We start from the raw sequence: 23,684 nt of genomic DNA, 5'->3' as shown, positions 1-23,684 counted from the left end.
AGGATACAATATAAACTAAATAAAAAGTTAAAAAAAATCGAAATTAGTTTAACTTTTTTTTATAAATTAATTTATTGTATCTCATGACATCTTCATGTAAAAACCTTTTAATGGTTAGGTATATACATTAAAAAAAGTAATATTACTACTCCATATAAGAGAAATTTACATTGTTAAATTTAACAATTAAATTGTTAATTTACTAATCATACAAAAAATTAAGAAAGCATATAGAACTACTTTACTTTCATAAAACGTTATTAAATCTCCCATAACATCTATACATTTTGTGGGTAGGAGTATTATTACTTCAATTATAAGATGCCAAAGCTGCCCTTACTGCCCCCATGTATTCTTTGAACTACGTCGTTTGGATAGATTATGAAGCAAGCAAGCATGTTGCTCAGCACAACAGAAAGGCAGACATGAACATGTAGACCAGTCCCACACCGCTACTTGAATAGAACAGGCACGAGCTCCTTGAGTCTTGGTCAAGAAAGATGAACTCATCTAGTTTAGTCATATTATCAAGTTAAATCAAAATTAGTTCGGTAAGCCTTAGCCTTCCCTGCTTTATTATAGAAAGGATCGGATCAAATTAGTATTAACAATCTTTAAACCATCAAAATTTAATCCTTTGAAATTACTTGTGCTTGGAATTCAAGTCATTTTATTCAAATCTAGCTAATATATATGAATCACATCCAAATCTGAAAAGAAAGTTGCCAGAATCAATATAACGAATATCTAATATTTTACATGTTCAAATCCAGTGAACATATCAAACAAAATGTAAACATTTGGTTGTTCAATAATGATACACCTTAATGGAAAATCTCGTTCTCGATATGCAGCGAAGTCATTAATCAGAGTCACCCGCCATCTTCTGAAGGTGGCCACATTTTGGCTGCCCAATTACCGGAACAGCTTCCCTAGCCTCGAATTCTCGGCGTTCTGCTGAGAATTGGGTTAAACGGAAGCGTATAACACAAAGTTAATCTGTTGGGGTTTTACATGAATATGACGATCAGCATGAACACTGCAATACCGAATTGCCGAAGCACTTCGCTTTCTTAGCAATCTTTCGAACTCCATTCCCGGTTAGAGATAGTGAAAACGATGCCGGAGATATGAGGATCCTATCCATCATGTTTATTTTAGGGGCCTCGAGGATTGCTTTAGGTATGGATAGTGCCCACTGCATACCCCATATTGCAAGAGGCCTCATATATATAAGGGATCGGAAATGGCCATCCATCGTCCATGCTTCTGGAGTCTGGAACCAGTAACTGCTCGGGAAAAGAAAACAGCGTTGAAGTAGTGATTTGAAACCCACATCGGACCAGCCCGCAGTGAAATGATAAAAGAAATTAAATGTCTTTTTAAAGACTTACCCGAAACCCTCCTCGGACCAGCCCGCGGTGAAAATGCCTTCAGCAGTTGTGAATGCCTCTTTCTCCATTCCGGCAAGAATCATATTCGCCGCTACAGCATAGGTTACACCGGTCCATATTTCACGCGACTGCATGCATGTCTCATCCGCCTTTCCGTTGGTATGCATCCCGTTTACCGCTCCCATCCGACCTCCTTTAACTTTCATCACATTGAAATCATATATTTTCTGAAGAGCACTTCTTGTTTTGAACTCATCAAAAAGTGGGGCCAAGCCTGAAGATGCCGTGTACCATTGTCCTGCCAGTTGATCCGCTTGTATCGACTTACTGTTACTACTGGACCCGCTGTCGTAGTTGAAATAAGAGCCATTCCACAGTTTCTTTTCAAATGCTGATTTTGCTGTAAAGAATTTGGTTTTGCATGTTTCAGCGAAGAACTTGTCACCTATCTGCTCGGCCATTGCAGCGGCAGCTTGGAGCGCCGCAAGCCATAAGCAACCACAGTAAGCACTTACACCATGGACAGTCCAAGTATCATAAGTTTGATCAGGAAATCCATCATTCTCGATTAGGCCATCGTCGTCTCTATCAAATTGTTCCATGTATTCCATTGCAGTACGAACAGCGGGCCAAACATCGACTCCGAATGACAGATCCCCTGTGGCAGCAAAATCTCTATACACTTGAAGCACAAACTTGGGATTCAGATCCTTCCATTTGCTTGTGTCATGTATATTATAAGCATTCATTTCATTCCAAGGATCATGAGTCCCTAGATCATGAGGAACAGCTCCTCTAACTTTGCGAATTCCGTAGTTACCTTCTGCTAGAAACTTTACTTTCCTTCCATCCTCGGATAAAACAGCCTTGGCGAAGTCTCGTTGAATGTTGAGCTCAATTTTAGGAAAAAGCTCGAGAAGGGCAAAAGATGCATAAAAGTGTACATCATAAGTGCACCACATGATATACTCGACTCCCTCCAAGTACAGAAACCTACCGACATCATCCCTGTCATCTAGTTGATCCTGCCATTTGAAGTGATGTGATAAGTGGTTGGTGCTTCCTTTATTCTGAGGAATAGCCGAGTCGCCATTATTTTTCAACCCAACACCGGTAGAACCATTACAGCCACTGGTAGTCCTATGCTCAACAACGGTACTATACTTGCGGTTCACTTTAGCTTCAGTTACTTTCACATCTACGCTTTCTACATTTGTCAGTAAATCTTGATTATTTTTCACATTTGTGGATGGCAAAGAAGAATCTGCACAGTGATTACGAAAGATGAATTTAAGCTTTAAAGACCAATCTACTGGCATACAAGATACCATATGTAAATGATGCCATATAGTACAATAGCATGCACATAGTAATTACTAAATTTAAGCTAAAGCAAGAAGTAAAACGAGCACCGCCCATCGCATGAGTACCTATCCAAACAGTTCCACCAGCAACCAAAAAGTAGAGCTCGTTAAACAGTGTAAATTTGTACCTGAAATACATAATGAGGAGAAAAGTAAAGGGGGATGTAGAACAGAAGGCAAGATAAGGTTGATGAGAAAAGTAAAAGGTGCATTGGATGTTACCATTCTGGCAGCCTTTCATCATTGAGGATAGGACTTTGCCATTTTTCAATCTCTTCTTCCCACCGTTTGTAATCTATGAATAACCAGAATGTTATCGGTCTCAGATGTATGAAGTTAATAGAAATCTCTTAAAACAAAATAATTCTGAGAAAAAAAGCCATATCAGAAATCATGATTCTATATTGTCAACTTGTAAAAGAGATTAGTGCCAGAAGACGAAATATATTTAAACCAATTGCGTACTTGTCAGTGCATCATGAGCCAAGTTCAAGGCTGCTCTTTCAGAAGTGCCATAGAATTTTGTGTATCTCCTATAAGAAGACGAAATGTATTTAAACATCCAATGTCTGTACATGTTGGCATGCAGTGATGACAAAAAAGAGAAGTAAATTGTAAATACCTATGATATGAGCTCCCTTTTAAAAATTTTATTTTTGGTGAAGACCAAGCAAGAGAAAATGAAATGGTACACTTTCCATGGGGTTCCACCCAGGCAGAGGCTGAGACAGCAGCACAAAGTGTCTCTCCCGGTGAAGAAGGCATGCTTGGGCCGCAATTGAAATTTTCAAGATCAAACTGTCCATCCTTTAGACACAAAAACAACAATTTTAATTTGTAAACGGGTCACGAAAAGGCATCTCACGGATATAATTTAAGAACTTCTTCGAAAGAATACTGTAGCACTATTAGGAACTCACACAGTAAGATATACAAATTTGAAATTGAATACATATCCAAGGTTGACGAGTTCCATAAATTGAAGGCAGGAAGAATGATAACTAAAAATAAAGGCTTAGTTCTTTACAAGAAACATTTACCTGCATCATTTTACCCCACATCTCCCTTGCTGTTACCGACCTTCCTTCAGCAAGACCAAAACATGGTAGGACTGTCACATTGACATTCTGAGTTTCAGATGCAGCAATGGCAAAGGTAACAGGAGGGTTACCCTTACCAGTCCTGTGAAATGACGTCAGTTCTTAGAAACATTTGAAATCTAGTTATTGTGTTAACAATATACGTTTATGTAACTTATGCACCAGAGCAGAATGCAAGAAGGCTAGCAGGATAATAATTCGTTGGAACAAACAAATAATATCAATGCAGCACCAAACTCCGAAGTAAATGTCAAGGAAACTCGTGGACCAGAGGAAAATTCATGTGATAACTCAGAAAAGAGAAGAAAATGAAATGCTAGCCCCTAAAGTTTTTTCACACTCAATTAAACCCTCAAACCCAGGAAAAAAACCATTGTGACCCTTTCACTAAGGTTAAATTCCCGTGACCCTCAATTGATGTAATTTTTTAATTCGAGGGCTTAATTGATATAATGCTCAATACTAGAGGTTAAAAGCAAACTTTTCAATATTCTAACATCCTTCAAAATTCATGGTCTCAGGGAGAAGCGAAACAAGATGTGTCAGAATTAATATTCAGAATATTTACAAAATCCTAAAGAAATATTCCGGTAGTTGTTTTGTCAAATACACACACGTACACGTAAAAGAAATAACCTGCTAAATATAGTACTGATGTTTTGGGTTGTTTACATGAAGCCTCCAAAACATCTAAAAGGCCTAAAGGTTTATATGCAAAACAGGTGTCATGAGACAAGGTAAACTGAATGGCTTGTGCCTTTTCACGTCTGAAAAAATCAGGCATATTCATGATCTCTCTCATCCACGCTTCACATAAATGCCATAATCAGGCATATCCCTCAGTGATTTCGCATCACATTTCCTAAGAATACAAGAGCAACTATGTCCCCCTAATTTTTAACAAGAAAGAAAAATAGTACTCAAATTTTATTATATTTTATCCATTACTCACAATTATCCGTAAACTGAGAGTCAGTGCAGGGTTGCCACAAATGTAAATTGAGTAGATTTTAGGAGCTTTCCCGGAGGAAAATGTCATACGGCCATACCTCCCGACACGGTAACAACTTTTGCTAGCAACAGAAGTATGTCCTCATAACCAAAATAATGTGTTGCTCACTTTTTTTTTTTAAGTGAATGATGTATTTTAATTAGCTACTGAGCATCATAAGGAAAACATCTTTCTTTGTTTTAACATAAATACTTATGTCAGTCCATCAACATCTTTTGTTTTTTTCCCAATTTCTTTTTCCCTACTTATTGTTGAGCTTGTGTGTATTTAGAAAGGGGCCAAGGACTAGATAAAGCCATAAACGTGCTTAGCACATCATGTTCCCTTTCACCTCCTATAACAGTGAAATAACCAGGAGAAATATGCAAACCAACCGTCATATAAAGCTATTAAGGTTTGATGACTTGCTTGTGATGAAGAAGTACACCAGAAACTCCATCTTCGCCTCTATCAAAATAAAAGAGAAGAAAGTTAAGACATTTTCTAATGCACACAATCCAAATAGAAAGAACATCCACTAAATATACTCACATGAACGGTTCATTCACATGATCCCCTGATAAGTGTGAAACTCCACCAATTGAATTCTGCAGAAACAAACATCGATTACTGAAAATGCAAGAACCAGTCTTTTTATTGATCGAGTAAAATTAAACACAATATTGAACAAGTCTGGACCCAGGAATGAACTTACCACCCATGTTAAGAGTAGGCTGACTTTTGCCCTTTCTTTTCCAGTATTCACCAACTGCAAAGGAACAAGTAATGGCCTTGTAAGAAAAAAGAGAAGAAAAGAAACATAAAATAGTCTTGTAAATAACCAATTACAAAAATAAATCTGAAATAGCACAAAAAAAGAAAAAGGGCTGTAAGCATAACATGCCACTAAGTTATTGATATTTAGATTCAGTAAACATACTGTATAGACAAAAACAGCTGTTGGAAGACTAGTGTCCTTATAATTATGTGGTATGAAAGGTGATATCTGTCTACAGGACACTTTTAGGTCAGGATCTGGTTCACCTGAAAATGGAGACCATTATAAAACAGGACGCAAATTAAAATAAACTGACTTGAATGACCAAGAAAGTTTGAATAATACCATCATATATTGTCCATGCTCTAGGAAACAAAGCATGGTATGTAGAATGCTGGCCACTCAGATTCCAACCCCATGATGAAATACCCTCATCACTAGCTTTCCTGTGAAAGCATGCAACTGACATTAAACTCGCAATATACAGTAGCTCTAACGACAAGTTCCATACCTAACTTCAAAATTATGGCCAGAGACAGATTAATCTTTCTGTTCAAATCTAGGCAAGCTACAGAAAGTTCACTGGAATCTCTCTACCTTTCACAGAAAAAGAAGCAAACTTTGGATACACAAAACATAGCTGCATCAGGATTCATTCTATTCCAAAATAACTAACCCCATCCGTTTTCTCAAAGTTTCTCTATTCACTCCGTCCCAGCTCAACAAAATATGCTTGACAAGCATTTAGCAAATTACTATCAGAGATTGAAGTAGCATGGTTGATAAATAAATATATAAAAAAAGACGTAGCAAGCAGAGCTTAGTTTCTCAGTCGACAGTTCACCAAGAAATATCAGTTCTAATGTTGGAAACAAAATGTAAGAACTTTGACAGATAAATAAGAACACATATTACTCAATCTAATTGAATTTTCCTCGGTACAGAGCAATCAAAATTATCAAAATTCTGCATGTGCGACTTCTTAGAAGAAATATTAAAAGCTAAAATCAATGCACCCCAATTCTGCAGTCAGTTGAGATGACAAGTAAGAACACATATTACTCGATCTGCCAAGTTCTAATTGAATTTTCCTTGGTACAGCGCATTCAAAATTATAAAAATTTATGCATGTGTGACTTCTTAGTAGAAATATTAAAAGCTAAAATCAATGTACCCAAATACTGCAGTCAGTTGAGATGATATCAATTACTTCCTTTTGATATGATATGATGATAATGCAAAAAGGAAGAGAACGAATAGAATAAAGTAGAATTAATCAAAGAAGATAATTACCATACAAACCAAAATCAGATGCCTACATGCATAACATTGATTAGTTAACAAGTTACATATGTACGAGATGCAACAGTTGGAAATTTGAAACCAATTAATAGTTATAAGTTTTGCATATCCATTTGAGGTTCAACCTCAAATATCAATCAGTTGATGAGAAATATCTATTTCTATTTCTTTTTGCAACATGTAAAGATTTTCATATAGATATTTTTTAGAATGATTGTATTAGAACTTAATCTTACCCTAATCCTTCATGCTGTCCAGGAGCCAAAACTGACGCATACTTCTTATTCCCACCATCACGAGATATAAATATCTACAGTTTCAGAAAAGAAATCAAATCGTTATGAGAATAAAAAATCTGTTTAATGTTTCTAAACATCTACTGTATTCTTTTTATTACTCGCTAAGGGTTTTTTTTTTGGGGGGGGGGTGGGGTGTCTGGAAAAGCGCCTATAATCCAAACCATGTTTTTTTTATAGAAATAGAGTAGGCCTCATTAAAAAAACCCTTCATAACCTCCAAGTTACAACAGTCACGTGAAGGAAATTGGAAGGAATAATCCAAACCATGTTGTTGGTCTATATTTAAAAAGGAAAAATATATTAATTCTGAATGAGGCCTTGAAAAATCTTTTAGGTTTTGCTTGTTATTTAGAATGGGAAACAGTGAGAATGGAAAATATGTTAATCCATTAGTTAAGATTCATGATCACTTTCCCACCATGTAGCTTAACCATTATATTAACAAAATTTCCATACTCATTTCAATCCTACGTACCAAGCAGAGCCTTAAAGAATATTTAATATGTCTTATGGAAACACAAATTCAAGTTCAATACTTATTGCATATGTTCAAATGACAGTCCCGAAACAAAAAGTATAGCAATCTTATTTCGCATGCAGTCTTCTGAATCATTCCTTGAATTAAACTAACTAAAATAATACCAAGAATAGGGCATTAAAAAGTAAAAAAGTTGAAGATCCGAGCTTTACAGAAAATTGATTAGCCATAACAGGTGAAGGGTCACAAGTTCCGGGAACAATTTGCCATTGCCTGAACTCGCCTCTGAAACCCCTGGATATACTCCCACTCCTGCAACACAAATTGTCACAATAAGATGGATAAAACATTCCAGCACTACGAACTAAAACATTTAGCTAAACCACATTAAATACCCCATTCCTCCCAGTGGAACTCCTTGAGATGCAGATGGCTTACAGCTTTCTCGGGTGAAAGGGTCAATAGGTGCTTTCTGCACATAATCATGCCACAACATATCAAGTTACTCAGAGCTATCAAGGAAAATAATTGCCTGCTTCCAAAAAAATAAATTAAAAAAGAAAATGAAGCAAATGTCTGTAAACTAAATAAAATTGGAGAATTACCCTTCCATGAGATGCCTCTTCCCTGACATAGGACCATAGACGTATACCTAATCGCACCTAAGGTTTCAAATTCCAAGATCAATTCGAAGAGGTAACCAGTACAGGTGTAGTAACTTAAACCAGTCAAACAAGGTTTTCGATCACTTACCATCTTTATTGCTTCCTTAAATGTAATACTGAATTCTTTAAGAAGATTAGCATGACTGTTTAATCGCCTTCTCCAAGCTTGTTTTGGCGGGCCAGCACTATCAAAATCAAACTATATAGGAGTATCAAACCGAGTTAATTAGTATGGAATAATATTAAAAGTTCATCTGAAGCTAAACCTACAATTATCATGTCAAAAAAAACTAGTTTCATATAGAATTAACAAGCTATTTAAGGCAGAAAATCAAATAAATCAAAGTGACATTTTTCATCCTAATATTCAGCAGTAAACACTCACACGATATGGCTATGTACTGGTTTTAAGATCATCAAATTGAAACAATATTAGGAAGAACAAACCCCTTCTAATTCTAGATGTTACCAGGCATGATTGTCAGTCTCTTTCCCACCTTTGAGACTTAAACTTTATTATGTGACATAGGCATCAAGTTCAAAAAGGCCTTTTTTCCAACCGATTTTTAAACATTTAAGGATTTTGATCAGACATCAGCTGCAAAAATCAAACACTACTATCGAAGACGAGAATTATATCAGGCCAATCAATCTTCTACTTTTTTAAATCTATTTCCTGAATGAAGATCGCAATCAAGCTTTGATTAATTACTAATACAAAGAAACAGTCAAATTCCATAAAAAGTATTTAAAGTAAAAATATTAACTAAATCTCTTATACACCATCTACAATATCAGTACGATTATGAATTAAAAAAGAGGCAGCCAAAAAATAAGTAAAATTTCAAACATTGTTAATCAAGATATAGAGCTAATTCCGTGGGAAAATATACCTCAATCCTATTAATTTCAATAGTAGTACTAGCTTATTTCCTCTGATTTTACACCTAATTCCCCCTCAAGAACCAAACATAACAAAATAAACCTAGAAAATGATCCCAAAAAAAGGCTTACCAACTGTAAGGTGTGACGGCTGATATATTCCTCAGGCGGCCATGAATTCTTTCTACAATGGAATATATTGCTTGTAACCATGTCGACTGTTCAAAATTCAATTTCCAGTCCAACAATTACTCTTATTTTTCCTTGTTTTCCCCTTCTTTTCAGCTATAAATATCTAAAAGAAAACGCAAACAACTAGGAAGCAAGCAACCGCCTCGTATCCTGCAAAGATCTTATTAGTTGTTGAAGAATGAAACGAAGTGCTTAATCAAACAGGGAATCGCGGGATCAGAGATCCGGAGAGTGCTTGAGATTTCTCATGAAAGATAGGGAAAATAAAAGAGAGCAGCGTAAAGGCAGCGATGGCGTTCTGATTGGATATAAAGAAAATTTTGAAAAGAAAGTAAAGGAAAATCTGAAGAGTGGAGCCGTGGCGTTGGCGTGGGCGTGTCTCCTGCAGGAAGAGCCTTTTGGAGGCTTGTCAATGCTTGGTGTAATCGCGGCTCGCTCTCTCCTATCGCCAGCCGGTCCCAACAACAAACTGGTATTAATATTATAGGAAAATAATTGATTATAAAATATACCTTTAAAAACTTTTAATACAAGCAAAAATATCTTATAAAATTCCATTAATAATAACTTTACATAAAATGATAGAGTAAATTTTATTAAAATTTATATAAAAATAAAAAAATTATAATTTAAAGTACAATGATTTAATAATTCTAGATTAATTCCTGATATTATAATTTAAACTTTTAATTATTGTAAGATTTTATTTCAGATTTGAATTTAATAAATTATATTATAAATTTAAAGGTATAAAATTATAATATTTTTAGAAACATAATATTAGATCGTTAATAAAAATAATTATATAATCATCCCCTCAACATCCCTTGATTTATTTCTATAAATAAAAAGGTAATAAAAAAATTTTTGCTTACAAATGTTTATATTTTTTAATAATAATTCTTTAATAAACTAATTTTAGAATAATATACCGCGTCATGTGTATTTTTTTATTATTATTTTGCTTTTACTAGGACGAACTTCAATCTTTGTAGAATTTTCATTTCACTTCAGTGTATAAAATAATTTTATTTATTTTTATTTTCTAAAAAGCGTAAAGAATAAATGGGAAGTGTTTGGTGGTTGGTATTTGAGGGAGAGCAGTGTTGGAAAAGCGTTCGTAACCAATTATTATAACATGGTGGCGGTGTGAGCCGATTCGATCCTCAAATTATAATTTTTATTTTAAATTGATCTTTAAACTTTTAATCTTTTAATTTTACATTTAAATTATAACTCACGTTTTAAATTATAGATTTGAGATGTTTTCTTTCACTCAAGTGTGATTAGAGATTATCATTTTGTTCGAATATAATAGATTCTAATATGACTCAATCTTATAAAATCATTTTTAATCAAAATTTGGATCTAATTTTAAGATAAAAAATCTTACACTTGACAGGAAATAATAATATAATTATCTTTTATATTTTTAATAAAAGTTGTTTTAATGTTCCTCTCTAGATTTTTTTTTAAATAAACCATTGATTTTATTTAAAATAGTAAATATCATAAATTACAATAAAGATTTGCAATCGTAATCTTTAATTAAGCACATAATAAGGACAATTTCCTATAATCATCGAAACAAAACTAGCAACTTGATATCACATAAGTATCATACAAGGAAAGATTAAAATCTAACCAAAAAAATCGAACAAAGATATATACAAACAGATCTGATCATATCGGCAAACGAACTACAAAATGAGATCAAGATACTGAAATACCACGACAAACCGCAAATCAGACTCAAGCGACGTGAAAAACTATCCACGAACGCATAACGGATATCTAAATCCAATTCGATGGTCCAAAGCAAGAAAGATCAATAATATAATATATAAACGACATATTGATCAGTCGTTGCGATGATGAGATCAAACTACTGAAAGACCACGACAAATCGTAAATCATACTCAAGCGACATGAAAAACTATCCACGAACGCATAACAGATATCTAAATCTAATTCGATGGTCCAAAGCAAGAAAGATCGACAATATAACAGATAAACGACATCTTGATCAGTCGTGACCATGTCTAATAAACCCTTAAAAATGATAAATGAAAACAACGGTAAAAAAACGTGTCATAAACAAAAAAAATATGTCATAAAGACAAAAAAAAAACATGTCATATAAATAGACTTATTGAAAATAAAAAATAATATCCGGGTTAAACGTGTCATACATTTTGATTTCAGGTTTCATCCAACACCAGCTGCGTTGGTTCTCGAGACATTGCAAAGCGATAGCCATTATGCTCAGCTGATGGTTATTCCTTAGTTTTGTTTACATTTTTTTCCATTAAAAAAAAGTTATCCGGTTGTCGTGTGAATAAATATAATACTCGGGTTAAAGTCGTATCGACAACCAACAATTAGTTGGTGAGGCATTAGATTTCTTAAGTAATATCATGTGTTTGAATTATGACATTTGTGAATGGAGTAAACTAGGCTGGGAAGATCGTCCTCACCTCTGTAGTATTAAATCTAGATTAGTCGATCAATCAAAAATTGAAATTAAACTCGAACTCGAAAAAATTTAAACTCAAACATTTTCAGATTTAACTCAATTGAAACTCAAATTTGAACCTTAAATATATAAAAGTCTTATATCATGTTTAAAAAATAATATATAATATTAATATTACTAATAACCTAATTTTTAAAAAAATGTATTATACTATCATTTTCGAGTTACTTGCGAACATTTCGAATTATGTATTAAATAATTCGTCTTAACTTGTTAAGAACTTATTTAAGTTCAATATCGAATCGAAATTATTCGATTAAAAAAATTAACTAAATTAAACTCGAATAAATTATAACCTATTTTATCTAATCTTCTCGTTTATTGATAAGGATTTTTTTTATATTTTTTTAAAAGAAAAAAGAAAAAGGTATTTACGCATGATAGCAGAAAGAGCGGCACCGATTTTTATTTTGTCCAAACTAAACTGAGAATAGTGTCAGGCAGCCGTCCAACTTGGACTCCTCGTAGTTGAAACGTAACGACAACAAATTAGGTATTGGATTTGTTTTAATATTCAAAACACCGAATTTCTACTTTATTTGTTTCTTAATTAATTTATATCATATAAATAATAAATTAAACCGTTATATCACCTAATAATAATATGACTCAACATGTTAAAATTTATATTTAAATATAATATTCTAATATATAACCGTCACATCAACACAAGTATTTATTATATGGTTGAACATATTTTTTTAAGTTAAACTAATATTGGAGTATATATATAAATTATAATATTGATCAATTTTAAGTAACAAAATAATATTAAATATGTGAGAAAGTGATATATGCATATTGTCATCTTTTTACAATTGAATAAATATTTTTATACTTCAAAAAGGAAAAAAGAAGAGAATAATACATAATATTTAACTAATTGTACATAAAAATTATAAGACGCACAATACATCACGTCAAATTAGTTGATAAAATGAGAAAAAGAGTTAACTCTACTAAACATAGATAGTTAATAAATTGGAAATGGTAAAATTATAATACAAATTCTAAATGTTGGTCCAAATTCAATGTTGTGCCTCAAAATAAGCCTAAATCTAGGGATGGACATGGGTCGGGTTTCGGCCCACCCGACCCGAAAATTTCACATCATTTATTCGATCCGACCATATTCGAAAAATATATACCCTCCACCCAACCCGAACCAGACTCAACTTTTTGAGATTAAATTTGAACCCGACCCTACCTGAAACAATAAAAAAATATTATTTTTAAAAACAATAATTTAATTGAAAAAGACCCGGCCTAAAAAAATATAATCCTAAACCGAATCTGACCCGACCCGAACATCACCTTTAAAAAAACTCGACCGAAACCCTTTTTTTTAAACCCACACCGATCGGGTCGAAACCCGTCGAGTTCGAGTCTCATGCCCATCCCTACCTAGATTCCTTGTGCGTGGACAAACTATTTAAAATTTTTACTAACCATAGATTTAATGGAATAAAGTATTAAATCTCTTAATAAAATTAAATACGTGGATCATGATATTATAATTGAAGCAAATTTGATTAGGAAGAAAGTTATTGTAATGAACCTCTACACTATATAATCCAAATTAGTTATTCAATAAATTAAATGTATTTAATTGAACCCATAAATATTTATTTTAAATAATTTTTAAACTATATATTTAAAAAAAAAAATTATCATGAAATTAATATCCTCTTTAGAAATAGGACAACCATAACTAGTATCAAACACAATAGATTCTTTGGTTGTCATTTTCTGAACAAATGCTTGGTACATATTCTTATTAAGTGAGATATAGAATATATTTTTAAGAGAATATTTTAATGTAAAACTCAATTTAAAAGTTTGAAGTATTTAATTAAAAATCTAAACAGTAACATTAAGAAAGATGTGAATTGAATATTTTTTTCTTCTAATTGTTCACTCCTGAGAAGAGGAATTAATATTTTGTTATGGATTTAATTATAGTATATAATTAAATTTTTAGTTTTTAAAATATTAATAATAAATTTCTTATTATAATTTAATTTTATATAAACTTAAAGATTTCAAATTAGATTTGTAGAGTGAGAGGGATGGAGCAACTCCAACCAATGCGTCAAATCATTTTCTTAGTTAAAGATTTATAGCAGTTTTTATTTACCAGAGAAGATCCATTGGGAGAGTTTTGGATATTTATTTTGCTCTCATGGTCGGGTACTTGATGATTTTATTCCAAATAAAAGGAATTCAAAAGGAGTTCGCTTTGGTTTTATTCGCTTCGCATCAATCAAAGAAGCAAGGATAGCGATCTCAAAAATGAATGACTCTCGTATCGACGACAGCAAAATAGGTGTTTCTTTCGCTAAATTCAAACCTCGACATTCCTATAGGAGAAAGTCCTCGACAGGTGTTCTTCGCAAGTCCGGGATGGAAGATGATTCGAGGAAGAATCATTATAAAGTTGAAGGTGTTATAGATGAAGAAAAACTTCAGGTGTTGAGCAATTGTCTAGTGGGGTGGTGCAAGGACTTTGTCAAAATTGGTCATCCTGCTAGACAAATGCAAGCGAGGGCCTCACTGGCTTCACCTTAATGAGAGCTGCTGGTAATGCGATTTTAATGATTTTCGAAGACAATGCTTCATTGAGAAGTGTGAATAACGATAAATCAAAGATTCTCGCAGAGTGGTTCTCCATAGTCGAAGCTTGGTCAGAGAGTTTGGTAATAGAGTGTCGTCGAGTATGGTTAGTTTACGAGGGTGTTCTTTTTCACGGACGGAATTGGGATACTTTCGAGAACATTGTTGATAAGTGGGGTTTATTACTAGCTATCGACAAAAGTTATCAGTCTCCATCATCCTTTAATCGCGCAAAAATTCAAGTCCTCACAAAGGTTGAAGCGAGAATTGATGTGATGTTGGAATTGAAGGTTGGTGACAACTTCTTCAAGGTCATGGTGCATGAGATAGAGCCTTCATTCAAACCAAAATCTTAGGCTCCTGAAAAAGATGAGTCTCATTAGATCTTGTCTCTTCAATTGTGGTTTTGTTTGTCTTTATGGTTGTAGGTGTTGCTTTTAATTTGTATTATGTTCTATTGCGTTGTTTTATTCCTACTGCTGGTGGTGTAATTAGAAGTAAGGTGATTAGACTGTGGCTTTGGATGAGGTTATATGAGGTTAAGGTGTTTGTTGTAATGGTGTACATCACCATGAGAGGATATTCCGTGGTGTCTTTTGTATCGAGTATTATTATCAATAAAATTTGAGGTACTCTTTTCTTCCTTCCAATGTTCGTTAACATACTTTTAGTATGTGAACGAATATGAAGTGAGTTTTTAATGAGACCTCCAACTTCTATATAAAAAAAAAAGATAGATATTATATTTTTATATAAAATAAATAAATATTTAAATATTAAATAATATTTAATATCTAACAGTTCAAGGCATCAATTTGCATACACTCCATGGAAGGAAGGCTAAGCTTCGAACAGAACAACAGAGAAACAAAGCACATATGCTACCATATAATCTTACATCTAATTTAGCATGTTTATACATGAATTCAGAACATACAGAGTCTGGCTGTCTGCTACCTCGAAGCTGCATTCGAAGTAAAACTATATTAGCAGAATAAGAAAATTACTTCGAAAATAATTAGTGACAGATTAACACTGATGAAAACATATTACAGCACTCAAGAAAATGATATGATTTGAGCGAAAGTTACAAGTGTAACCAACTCTAACCTAATGAAAAAAGGGTTTAAGAGCGTGACGACGATGACCAAAACCGACTCAAAAAAGTGAGGGAAGTTTGTAGCTGAACAAGCTAAAACTCCATCTAGTTCTTCAGTTGCCTAAATTGGGAGTCATACTTTTCCTTATGATAAACACTGCAACCTGTGGCCATCTTAAGATTTAATGAAACAAATCACATTTCGAATCAAGTCCTCCTTTAAGTTCCTAATCCGAAAAGAGAAACAATTATATACAATGAGCAGAAGAAGTATATATAAGACCACTCCCCTTCGCTGCCTAAAGGTGCAAAAGGCTAAGTTCCATCAACATAAGAATCCATTCAACCTTCAGTCTCCAGATACAGATTGTAAGCTAGCCTGAGATAAATTTCTTACTAATTACAACTAAACAAGGCAACATATAGTTCAATCAACAATTGTTGTGATCAAGACAACAATGATCTTAATGTATAACAACAGATAGCGATTTTCTTGCATCAGCATTCAGCAGACTAAAAGAGATTCAGATAGCAATCAACTGTGCCGAAAGGAACAATCACAAATCCTAAACCAAGAAATTTTCTCATACCACAAACTTTAATATGATGAAACTAAACCAAATAGATGAACCAACAGAGAAGGTACCAAATAACTACAAATGTGAAAGAAGAAATCTCAAATTTACCTTTCTCTTTGTTAATGATAGCTATTAACGCCATTCAATTATATTGATTGACTACAGTCAGCGAAACCAGGCTCTCTTCGTAGACTTCTGCTTGATCGATATACGAAACAGCATCATAAGGAATCACAGGGATCCTAAACGCATTCTCCTTGGAATCATATAGAACTAAATTCATCCCAAAATGAAACAAAATCAGACCAGTTTCTGATACAAACAAAGGTGCAGAATAGAATTCGGCTCCCGGATACGGCAGGTACGGAATAGTAATCAGCTTAGTCCAAGACTCTCTCGTTCCATACTCTTTCATAACCCAAGCCACAGCATACAATCTCCCATAGTTACAAAGCACACAAAGACATCCATCCAATACCCCTAATGTCCTCTCACTGGCTCCATCGCCATACCACGGTTGCGGAACTTCCTTATACGTCTCCTGAGCCAAATCAAGGGAGACAATAGTACACGAAAAGCCCTCTTGTCCATGAAAAACAACCCAATTCAAATTCCCATCAACATGTTTCGCAGATTCATTACAAGGAACCCCAAATGGAAAATCTTGAATCCTTCTCCAACTATTAGTCCTCAATGAATAAACCCTAACTATACTCTCATAAGCATCTCCAAAACCCTTACTTTGATAACAAAATACCCTAACAACCTTATAATCATCCAGGGAAGCATCAAAACCAAACCCATAAACAGTATAGCAACCCCTCCTTTTCTTAAACCCTAAATCAGTCAACTTTTTGGAAACCCTTAAAGCCGGGTTCAATAAAATGACTGTATCTTGTCTAATAGCAACGCAAATTAAGCCGTTACATGAACCCACAACCCAATCACAACGAGAACCGTTCTTCAATGGGTAATCGATTTCCATGGCAGTGACAATTGGGTCATTGAAAATAGAGTTAAGAAAGCATGACTTGATGCTATATCGGGTTGGGGTTTGGGTGGTTGCGGTGTTGATTAAAACTTGTTTTTTAGAGAACTTGGGGTCGCTTTTGAGGTGCTTTTTGATGAAGAAAGGATCGGATATGAGAGTTTTCCAGGATTTGGAAACACACCTGAAACGGAGGAGGGATTTGACGGGCAAATTTGAGAGGATCTCGACAATGATTTCTAGTGGAAACGACGGTGGAGGAAGGTTGGCGTTTCTCGAGCGTTTTGGGGATTGAGGTGACACGTCGTGGCTTTCGTGCTGCTGTGATTCTTGGCGATTCCGTTTCTGGGTTTGTTCAGCTGAAGAGGTTGATGGTAGTTCGTGAGACAGTGAGCTGACTTGTTGATTTGGTCGACTCGGGGATGATTCATGGTTTTGGTTTTCCATTTCTCTGCATTTATTTGTGGAGTCACTTTCATACACAGCACTGGAGCATCCAAGGAGAAGGAGACGACAAGTCCCGGGGTTTTTTTTTGGAAGGTTTAGTTACAACGGCGCCGTTTTCGGCCAAATGGAAAAGACCGACTCTATATGATATTTTTTATAGTAACAACAACAACAAAACTCAATTCCCATATGTATGGGGTAAGGGGGAGGTAGGGTAGTAGGCTACCCCCAACGCCAGGTTGAGAGTAGCTTCCGTGGAAGACCTCCGGCAGTCAGAAAAATTAAAAATTTAGATAAAATGCAATGCATGTATAAATAAATACATAAATACATAGCTAAACAGTATTCATATGCAGTCATTAAAACCATATGTGCGTCTGTAACGGGAATTAATCCCTGCATAATAATCCCTGCGAAAGAATCTCTGCATATAGACAGAAACATAAGACCCGGCTAAATTTAAAAGAGGAAACATGAAGAGAATGATACACAGAAGTCAACGTTAGCAAGCCCAGTTCTAATCATTCATAAATACCAATAACAGAAACGTATAAAAAGTATAAGTCATGGAAAATACTACAAAAGCATTAAAAGAAGACAGAGATGATACACCCTATAGATGTGACCCACACTACTCGACTACCCTAGTCTTTAGCCTCCATATTTTCCTATCAGATGTCATGTCTTCGGTAAGGGCTAAATCCCTCAAATCAGATCTCAAGCAGTCTTCCCACTTTCGCCTTGGTCGTCCTTTCCTTCTGGCACCGTCGACTGTAATCGACTCTACCCTCCTGACCGCATCCGACGGTAGTCGCCTAAGGACATGCCCAAACCACCGTAGTCTTCCCTCCCTTAATTTTTCGGAAACAGACACCACCCCCAAGGACATCCTAATAGCAGAGTTTGTCGTCATATCCCTCAGAGTCCTACCACATGTCCATCGAAGCATTCTCATTTCTGCGGCCTCAATCCTCCTTACGTGATCCTTCTTGGTTACCCAACATTCTGATCCATACAACAGCGCTGGTCTTATTGCCATTCTATAAAATTTTCCCTTAAGTTTTAGAGGGACCTTCTTGTCACACAGAACTCCAGTAGCGGCCCTCCACTTTAGCCATCCCGCCTTTATACGGTGTGTAACGTCATCATCTACACCCCCATCTTTATGTATCATAGACCCTAGGTACTTGAAACAATCCTTTGAGGGGAGAACGTGTCCTTCTATGCATACTTCTACATCTTCATCATTTTGGTTCCCATTGAAGTTTGAACATAAATACTCTGTCTTTTCAATATTGATCCTTAAACCTTTTTCTTCCAAAGCAGTCTTCCAGGTAGCCAGTCTACTATTCAAATCAGATTTTGTTTCAGCAACTAAGACAATGTCGTCAGCGAAAAGCATACACCATGGTACACCGTCTGGTGTCGCACAATAGATGTCGTCCATAATCAAGGCGAAGAGGTAAGGGCTAAGAGCCGACCCCTGGTGGAGTCCGATTTCCACCGGGAATGCCTCGGTGTCGCCAACTGTAGTCCTGACGTAAGTAGTAGATCTATAGTAAATTGTGCTGAATGTGAATGTGATTCAACATTAATTTTGATATTGATTTTAGTACTAAATTTATTAATTTAATTATAATATTGAACTGTTAAATTTAAAATAAATTAATTATTTGGAAATTAAAATAATATTATTTTAACTATAATTGAAAAATTATAAGTGTAAAACGTTATAATTTACTCTTTGATGTAATTTATCTTTTTTTTCCAAGCCATCAAATTTATTTGATACATCTATTTTTAGTTTTTTTACAAAACAAATTTATTTTAAAGCAAGATTTATCCTAAAGTAAAATTGAGATAATATTAAGAGATATGATATTTTAAATATGTCGATCTAAATGAATTGATTTATATAGTAGTATTTATTCTATATACGTTCAACCATTTAATAATGAACGTTCAATCACTCTTACAGTCGTTAGTACTCGACCACTGAGGTAAGTTGGTTCGTACAAAAAAAACTAAATTATCTAGAAAAAAGAAGTTCTAATGAATAGTAAGGCACTACCATGCTTTCCCCCGCAATTATGCTGTTGCAATACAAAAAAAACTGGAAAGGTCAAAGAGTTCGGACACAAGAGAAATGGAACTTGGCAGTGGCATATAGCGTTGAGAAGGGCGCTATTTGAGTGGGAGCTGCCCATCTGGGATGAATTCATGGAGAAAACTAATAGAGCTTCAAATAGCTTTGGAATAGCGGATCACCTGGTGTGGAAGGGTTCTTCAAATGGTATGTATGAACCCAAAAGGTTCTGTGATAGATCAGTATGTAGCACAGTGGAAAAGGATGAGGTGTGGAAATTGGTATGGGCTAACCTTGCTCCTCCGAAGGTTGAGGCATTCGTGTGGAAAGCGGTCCTACTGAGAATTCCATGCTTAGTTGAGTTATCAAAGCAGGTGTATCAAATCTGGATAGCTGCCTATGTGTGTTATGTCGGGAAGAAAAGGAGACTTCTGATCATTTATTCTGTAAGTGCAAGATCACCCGGAAAGGATGGCAAAAATGGTGTTCTCCGTGGAAGGTGACCTTTGTTTGTCCTGGTAATGTTCGAAATCTGCTCATAGCATGGGATAACCAACCGATTAGAAAAGCTTAAACCCACATGGAAACTTGCTCTGTTCGGTATAATTTGGAGTATTTGGTTATATAGGAATGATTTGTTGCTTAATAATAGTTAGTGGCCCGAATTGTATCCTTCTATCTCTGATTTCATTAGAGGCCTCTACTTTCCTGTTTAATAACCATGCTTGACTGGATGTATGGTGTATTGTTCTGAATTTCTGTTGTAGTCTGGATTCTGCTGTTGCATGGATGTTTACAGGAAAATATCGTCTGATGTCGTGGGGGAGTTATAGATTATCCACATTTCAGTGTAGAGTACTCGGGATAGCGTTTATAATGTAGGACTTTCCATGGTTTTGCTGTTATATGTTTGTTATTCAATCGTAGAGGATGGGGAGATGGCTCGACAGTCTCATTATGGTATTTACTGTTTTAAGCGGATTGACAAGCATCCCAAGTGTTTGATTGTGGAAACAAGCTGTTGTCTGGTCTTGGCCGCTACATGAATTATTGGTTATTGTGCTCTGGTTGATGTGTGTTTGACGTTATGGGGGGCTTACGGATGTAAGCTAAGGCCCCAAGTTATGATTTACTGTTTGCTCGTGCTGATATGTGGTGCGTTTTAGGAGTTTCTGTGCTCTACCTGCTTTTCGATTCTCCTGTTTCGTTGTATAAGAATGGTTGTAGGCAGGAAGTTTGGGCTGCAAGGGGCTACTGCGTGTGAGAGATGGGATATTTTGTTGGATCCATTGACGTTCACATGCCTTTACTCGTTCCTCTGGTTTTTGATGCATATCTGGTTCAGATTTTCACCATTTACTGGCTAGGGGTAGCACTTCTGCTCTTCCTCGCTGAAACTGATTTTGTAGGGCTGCACGTGTGTGCTATTTGTTTGGGATGCAGAGATGCTGAGGTATAGTGATTACTTGTTGGTTGTTAGCAGGTACTGATGCCTAGCTGAAGCTAGTGAATGTGCTGTGTGGAGCTTATACGCTTTGTTAGTGATTGTGTGCTCGGCATTGTGTTTATTTCGGTTCATTTGTTTGTTCTAAAATGTTGTCGTGCTTTGTTTGTTCTAAAATGTTGTCGTGCTTGTATTCGGTTGACGATACTCTTTCTTCACAACTTCATGGTGCGTTCTTTTTCTTCTATTTAGGTTTAAGGAGGTTTTGTAACGAGATTTGATGTTTTGTTTTGTATTCTTTCATCATCTTGAATATAAAACTACCATTTTCAAAAAAAAAAAAAAACACTACCAAATAATTATTAAATTAAATAAACTCAATTTTAAGATTTTTTTTTTAATTTTTTTATGCATTGAATAAAATTAATAATTATTGTTAATTAAAAAGAATGATTAAATGAATTTTGGGTCGAGTCAAAGTAACAAATTTGAGCTTAGTTTTTGGTCATGAGCCTCCGTCAATACTAATTAAAATCAAAATCCAACATAAATTACAAAAAGAAAAAACAACTTATTTATACACATATTATATGAAATATAGTTTGAAAGGCCAATTTCACAAACACTGACCAAGAGTAGTGGAAATCTTATTATTTATTGGTGGTATAAGCTGCATTCATCTTACTGTCCAAAATCCTCAAGCTCTGCTTAAGAATATCCATCTCTCGTTTCCTCTCAAACCCTTCCTTCTCCATTGAAGCTATTCGACCTCTCAAGCCTTTTATTGTCTCTTCCTTCATTTTCAGTTCCTTCTTCATCTCCTCTATCATCTCCTCTTCCTCTACTTTCCAATAGATTGCATCCCCTGTACAAATAATTCGATACAAATTAATGATTATTTTATAATAATTTAATAAATTTAATAATCATTTTGATCTTTTTAGAGATTTAATGACCAGAACGATCATTTAAGTATAATTTAATCAATCCTCGTATACTCAAATTCAGTTAATTGGTTGAGTAATTATATGTTAGATCGATTAACAATTAAATCTTTTTCAAAATTTTATTATTAATTAATTGCATTTGAAATTGATTAATTAATCAAATTAATCGAAATAATTAAAAATATTTAATATTTAATATAGTATATAATATATATATATATATATATATATATTAAACTCAAATTAGTTCATTATTAAGACCATACTACCATTTTACCATACTAAACCCATCAAATTTTTAATATTGAATTTTTTTTTTAATATTAAAACCATAAAAGAATACATTGGAAATATGAGATAGGAAAGTATACCATGAGTTCTTTGAATGAGATCATCAAGCTCAGTTTTAATGGCAAGATAGAGTTGCTTCCATTTCTCCACAACTTCATCTCTCCTCGCCCTCTCCTCCTTCATCTGCTCCAACAAGAAACTCGTCCCCAACAATGGCCACCCCTTATCACTCTTCCGAACCACCATCGAATACCTCTCCATTCCCTTAATCTTCTCTTCTTTCTCCTCCACCGTCTTCCTCAACATCTTCACTTCCTCCTTCAGCTTCCTCTTCTCCTTCACCCACTCAGCCTCTTTGCACGCGACCACCATCGCCGCTTCTCTCTCAATGTTGAGAAGCCTCATCTTGTCCGTCAAATTCCTCGCGCTCCTCCTATCGTGGCAAGGCTTCCGCCTTTTCTTGCTACTGGAAGCGCCCATTGTTGAAGAGGATGGCGGGGAAATGGTGGGTTTTAGGGATTCTTTTTTTTGGGGATTGTGAATTAAGAAAAAACTAAGTGTGTGAATCAAGAGAAAACTAAGTGTGTGAATGACATAAATTCCCTTGCCGACTGGCTCCGACTCAATTAATGAAGAAAAAGAATCCCCACATGGAATTTTTTTCAACACTGTTTGTGATTGATTTAACTTGTGTACAGTGAACATTAGAGAAAACATACGCTCAAATAATTGTTTGTAGGAGCATAAAGTTTTTAATTTTGTTGTCGTGAGGTCGAATTTTACGGTGAGTAATTTATAATTGTTGGAAGTTTTTCACGGAAGTTACTCTCAACCTAACGTTGGGGACAGCCTATTATCTTACTATGAAGGTTAAATTTCGTCTATAGACATATGGTATATATTTTTCTAATTTTAAATTTTTATCTTGTTTTAAATAATACATTAATAATATAATTAAAAATGGATATAGATCATGTCAGATAAAAAAATTTATCTACTTAAATTTAACTCGAGTATTATACATTCCACTTGCGAGTCAATTTGATTTGGATTGAGAAAAAATTCACTTGATTCAAAATTTAATTAAATTTTTTACTTAAATATTTATATTATACGTATATATAAGTTTTATTTTTATACTAAAAATAGAGATTTAATTGAAAATATATAGATGATGTCCTTAAAATTATCTGTAAATATATAATGAATA

At 34.6% G+C, this 23,684-nt stretch overlaps 3 protein-coding genes across 5 annotated transcripts; all 3 read right to left on the bottom strand.

Moving 5' to 3' along the window:
* Nucleotides 1–739: 739 nt before the first annotated feature.
* LOC120198018 (non-lysosomal glucosylceramidase-like) lies at nt 740–9,897 on the bottom strand. 2 transcript variants are annotated; one of them, XM_039199416.1, is made up of 18 exons: nt 9,386–9,897; nt 8,460–8,570; nt 8,312–8,368; nt 8,102–8,178; nt 7,919–8,018; nt 7,166–7,239; nt 5,973–6,073; nt 5,790–5,893; nt 5,565–5,618; nt 5,402–5,457; nt 5,279–5,317; nt 3,799–3,940; nt 3,381–3,565; nt 3,224–3,291; nt 2,981–3,053; nt 2,825–2,886; nt 1,395–2,658; nt 740–1,289 (listed from the first exon to the last, which is right to left on the bottom strand). In XM_039199416.1, the coding sequence occupies exons 1-18, from the start codon at nt 9,464–9,466 to the stop codon at nt 1,028–1,030; spliced, it is 2,910 nt and encodes a 969-aa protein (XP_039055347.1). In that variant the 5' UTR covers nt 9,467–9,897; the 3' UTR covers nt 740–1,027. The 2 variants fall into 2 exon arrangements, with proteins under 2 accessions (XP_039055347.1, XP_039055353.1); XM_039199422.1 differs by lacking the exon at nt 9,386–9,897 and having other exon boundaries at nt 8,145–8,178; nt 8,460–8,485.
* A 5,579-nt stretch (nt 9,898–15,476) lies between these two features.
* LOC120198002 (F-box/kelch-repeat protein At3g23880-like) lies at nt 15,477–17,747 on the bottom strand. 2 transcript variants are annotated; one of them, XM_039199404.1, is made up of 3 exons: nt 16,380–17,747; nt 15,909–15,920; nt 15,797–15,865 (listed from the first exon to the last, which is right to left on the bottom strand). In XM_039199404.1, exon 1 carries the CDS (start codon nt 17,704–17,706, stop codon nt 16,414–16,416), a length of 1,293 nt encoding a protein of 430 aa, XP_039055335.1. In that variant the 5' UTR covers nt 17,707–17,747; the 3' UTR covers nt 15,797–15,865; nt 15,909–15,920; nt 16,380–16,413. The 2 variants fall into 2 exon arrangements, with proteins under 2 accessions (XP_039055339.1, XP_039055335.1); XM_039199408.1 differs by lacking the exons at nt 15,797–15,865; nt 15,909–15,920 and adding an exon at nt 15,477–15,558.
* A 4,017-nt stretch (nt 17,748–21,764) lies between these two features.
* Nucleotides 21,765–23,065, bottom strand: LOC120197303. The gene is made up of 2 exons (XM_039198886.1): nt 22,555–23,065; nt 21,765–22,101 (listed from the first exon to the last, which is right to left on the bottom strand). Exons 1-2 carry the CDS (start codon nt 22,952–22,954, stop codon nt 21,887–21,889), a joined length of 615 nt encoding a protein of 204 aa, XP_039054817.1. The 5' UTR covers nt 22,955–23,065; the 3' UTR covers nt 21,765–21,886.
* Between the last annotated feature and the right edge of the window lie 619 nt (nt 23,066–23,684).

The sequence above is a fragment of the Hibiscus syriacus genome, unplaced genomic scaffold (assembly GCF_006381635.1).
Source record: "Hibiscus syriacus cultivar Baekdansim isolate YM2019G1 unplaced genomic scaffold, ASM638163v2 tig00004779_pilon, whole genome shotgun sequence".
NCBI classification, from domain to species: Eukaryota; Viridiplantae; Streptophyta; class Magnoliopsida; order Malvales; family Malvaceae; genus Hibiscus; species Hibiscus syriacus.
This window is presented reverse-complemented; position numbering and strand designations above follow the sequence as displayed.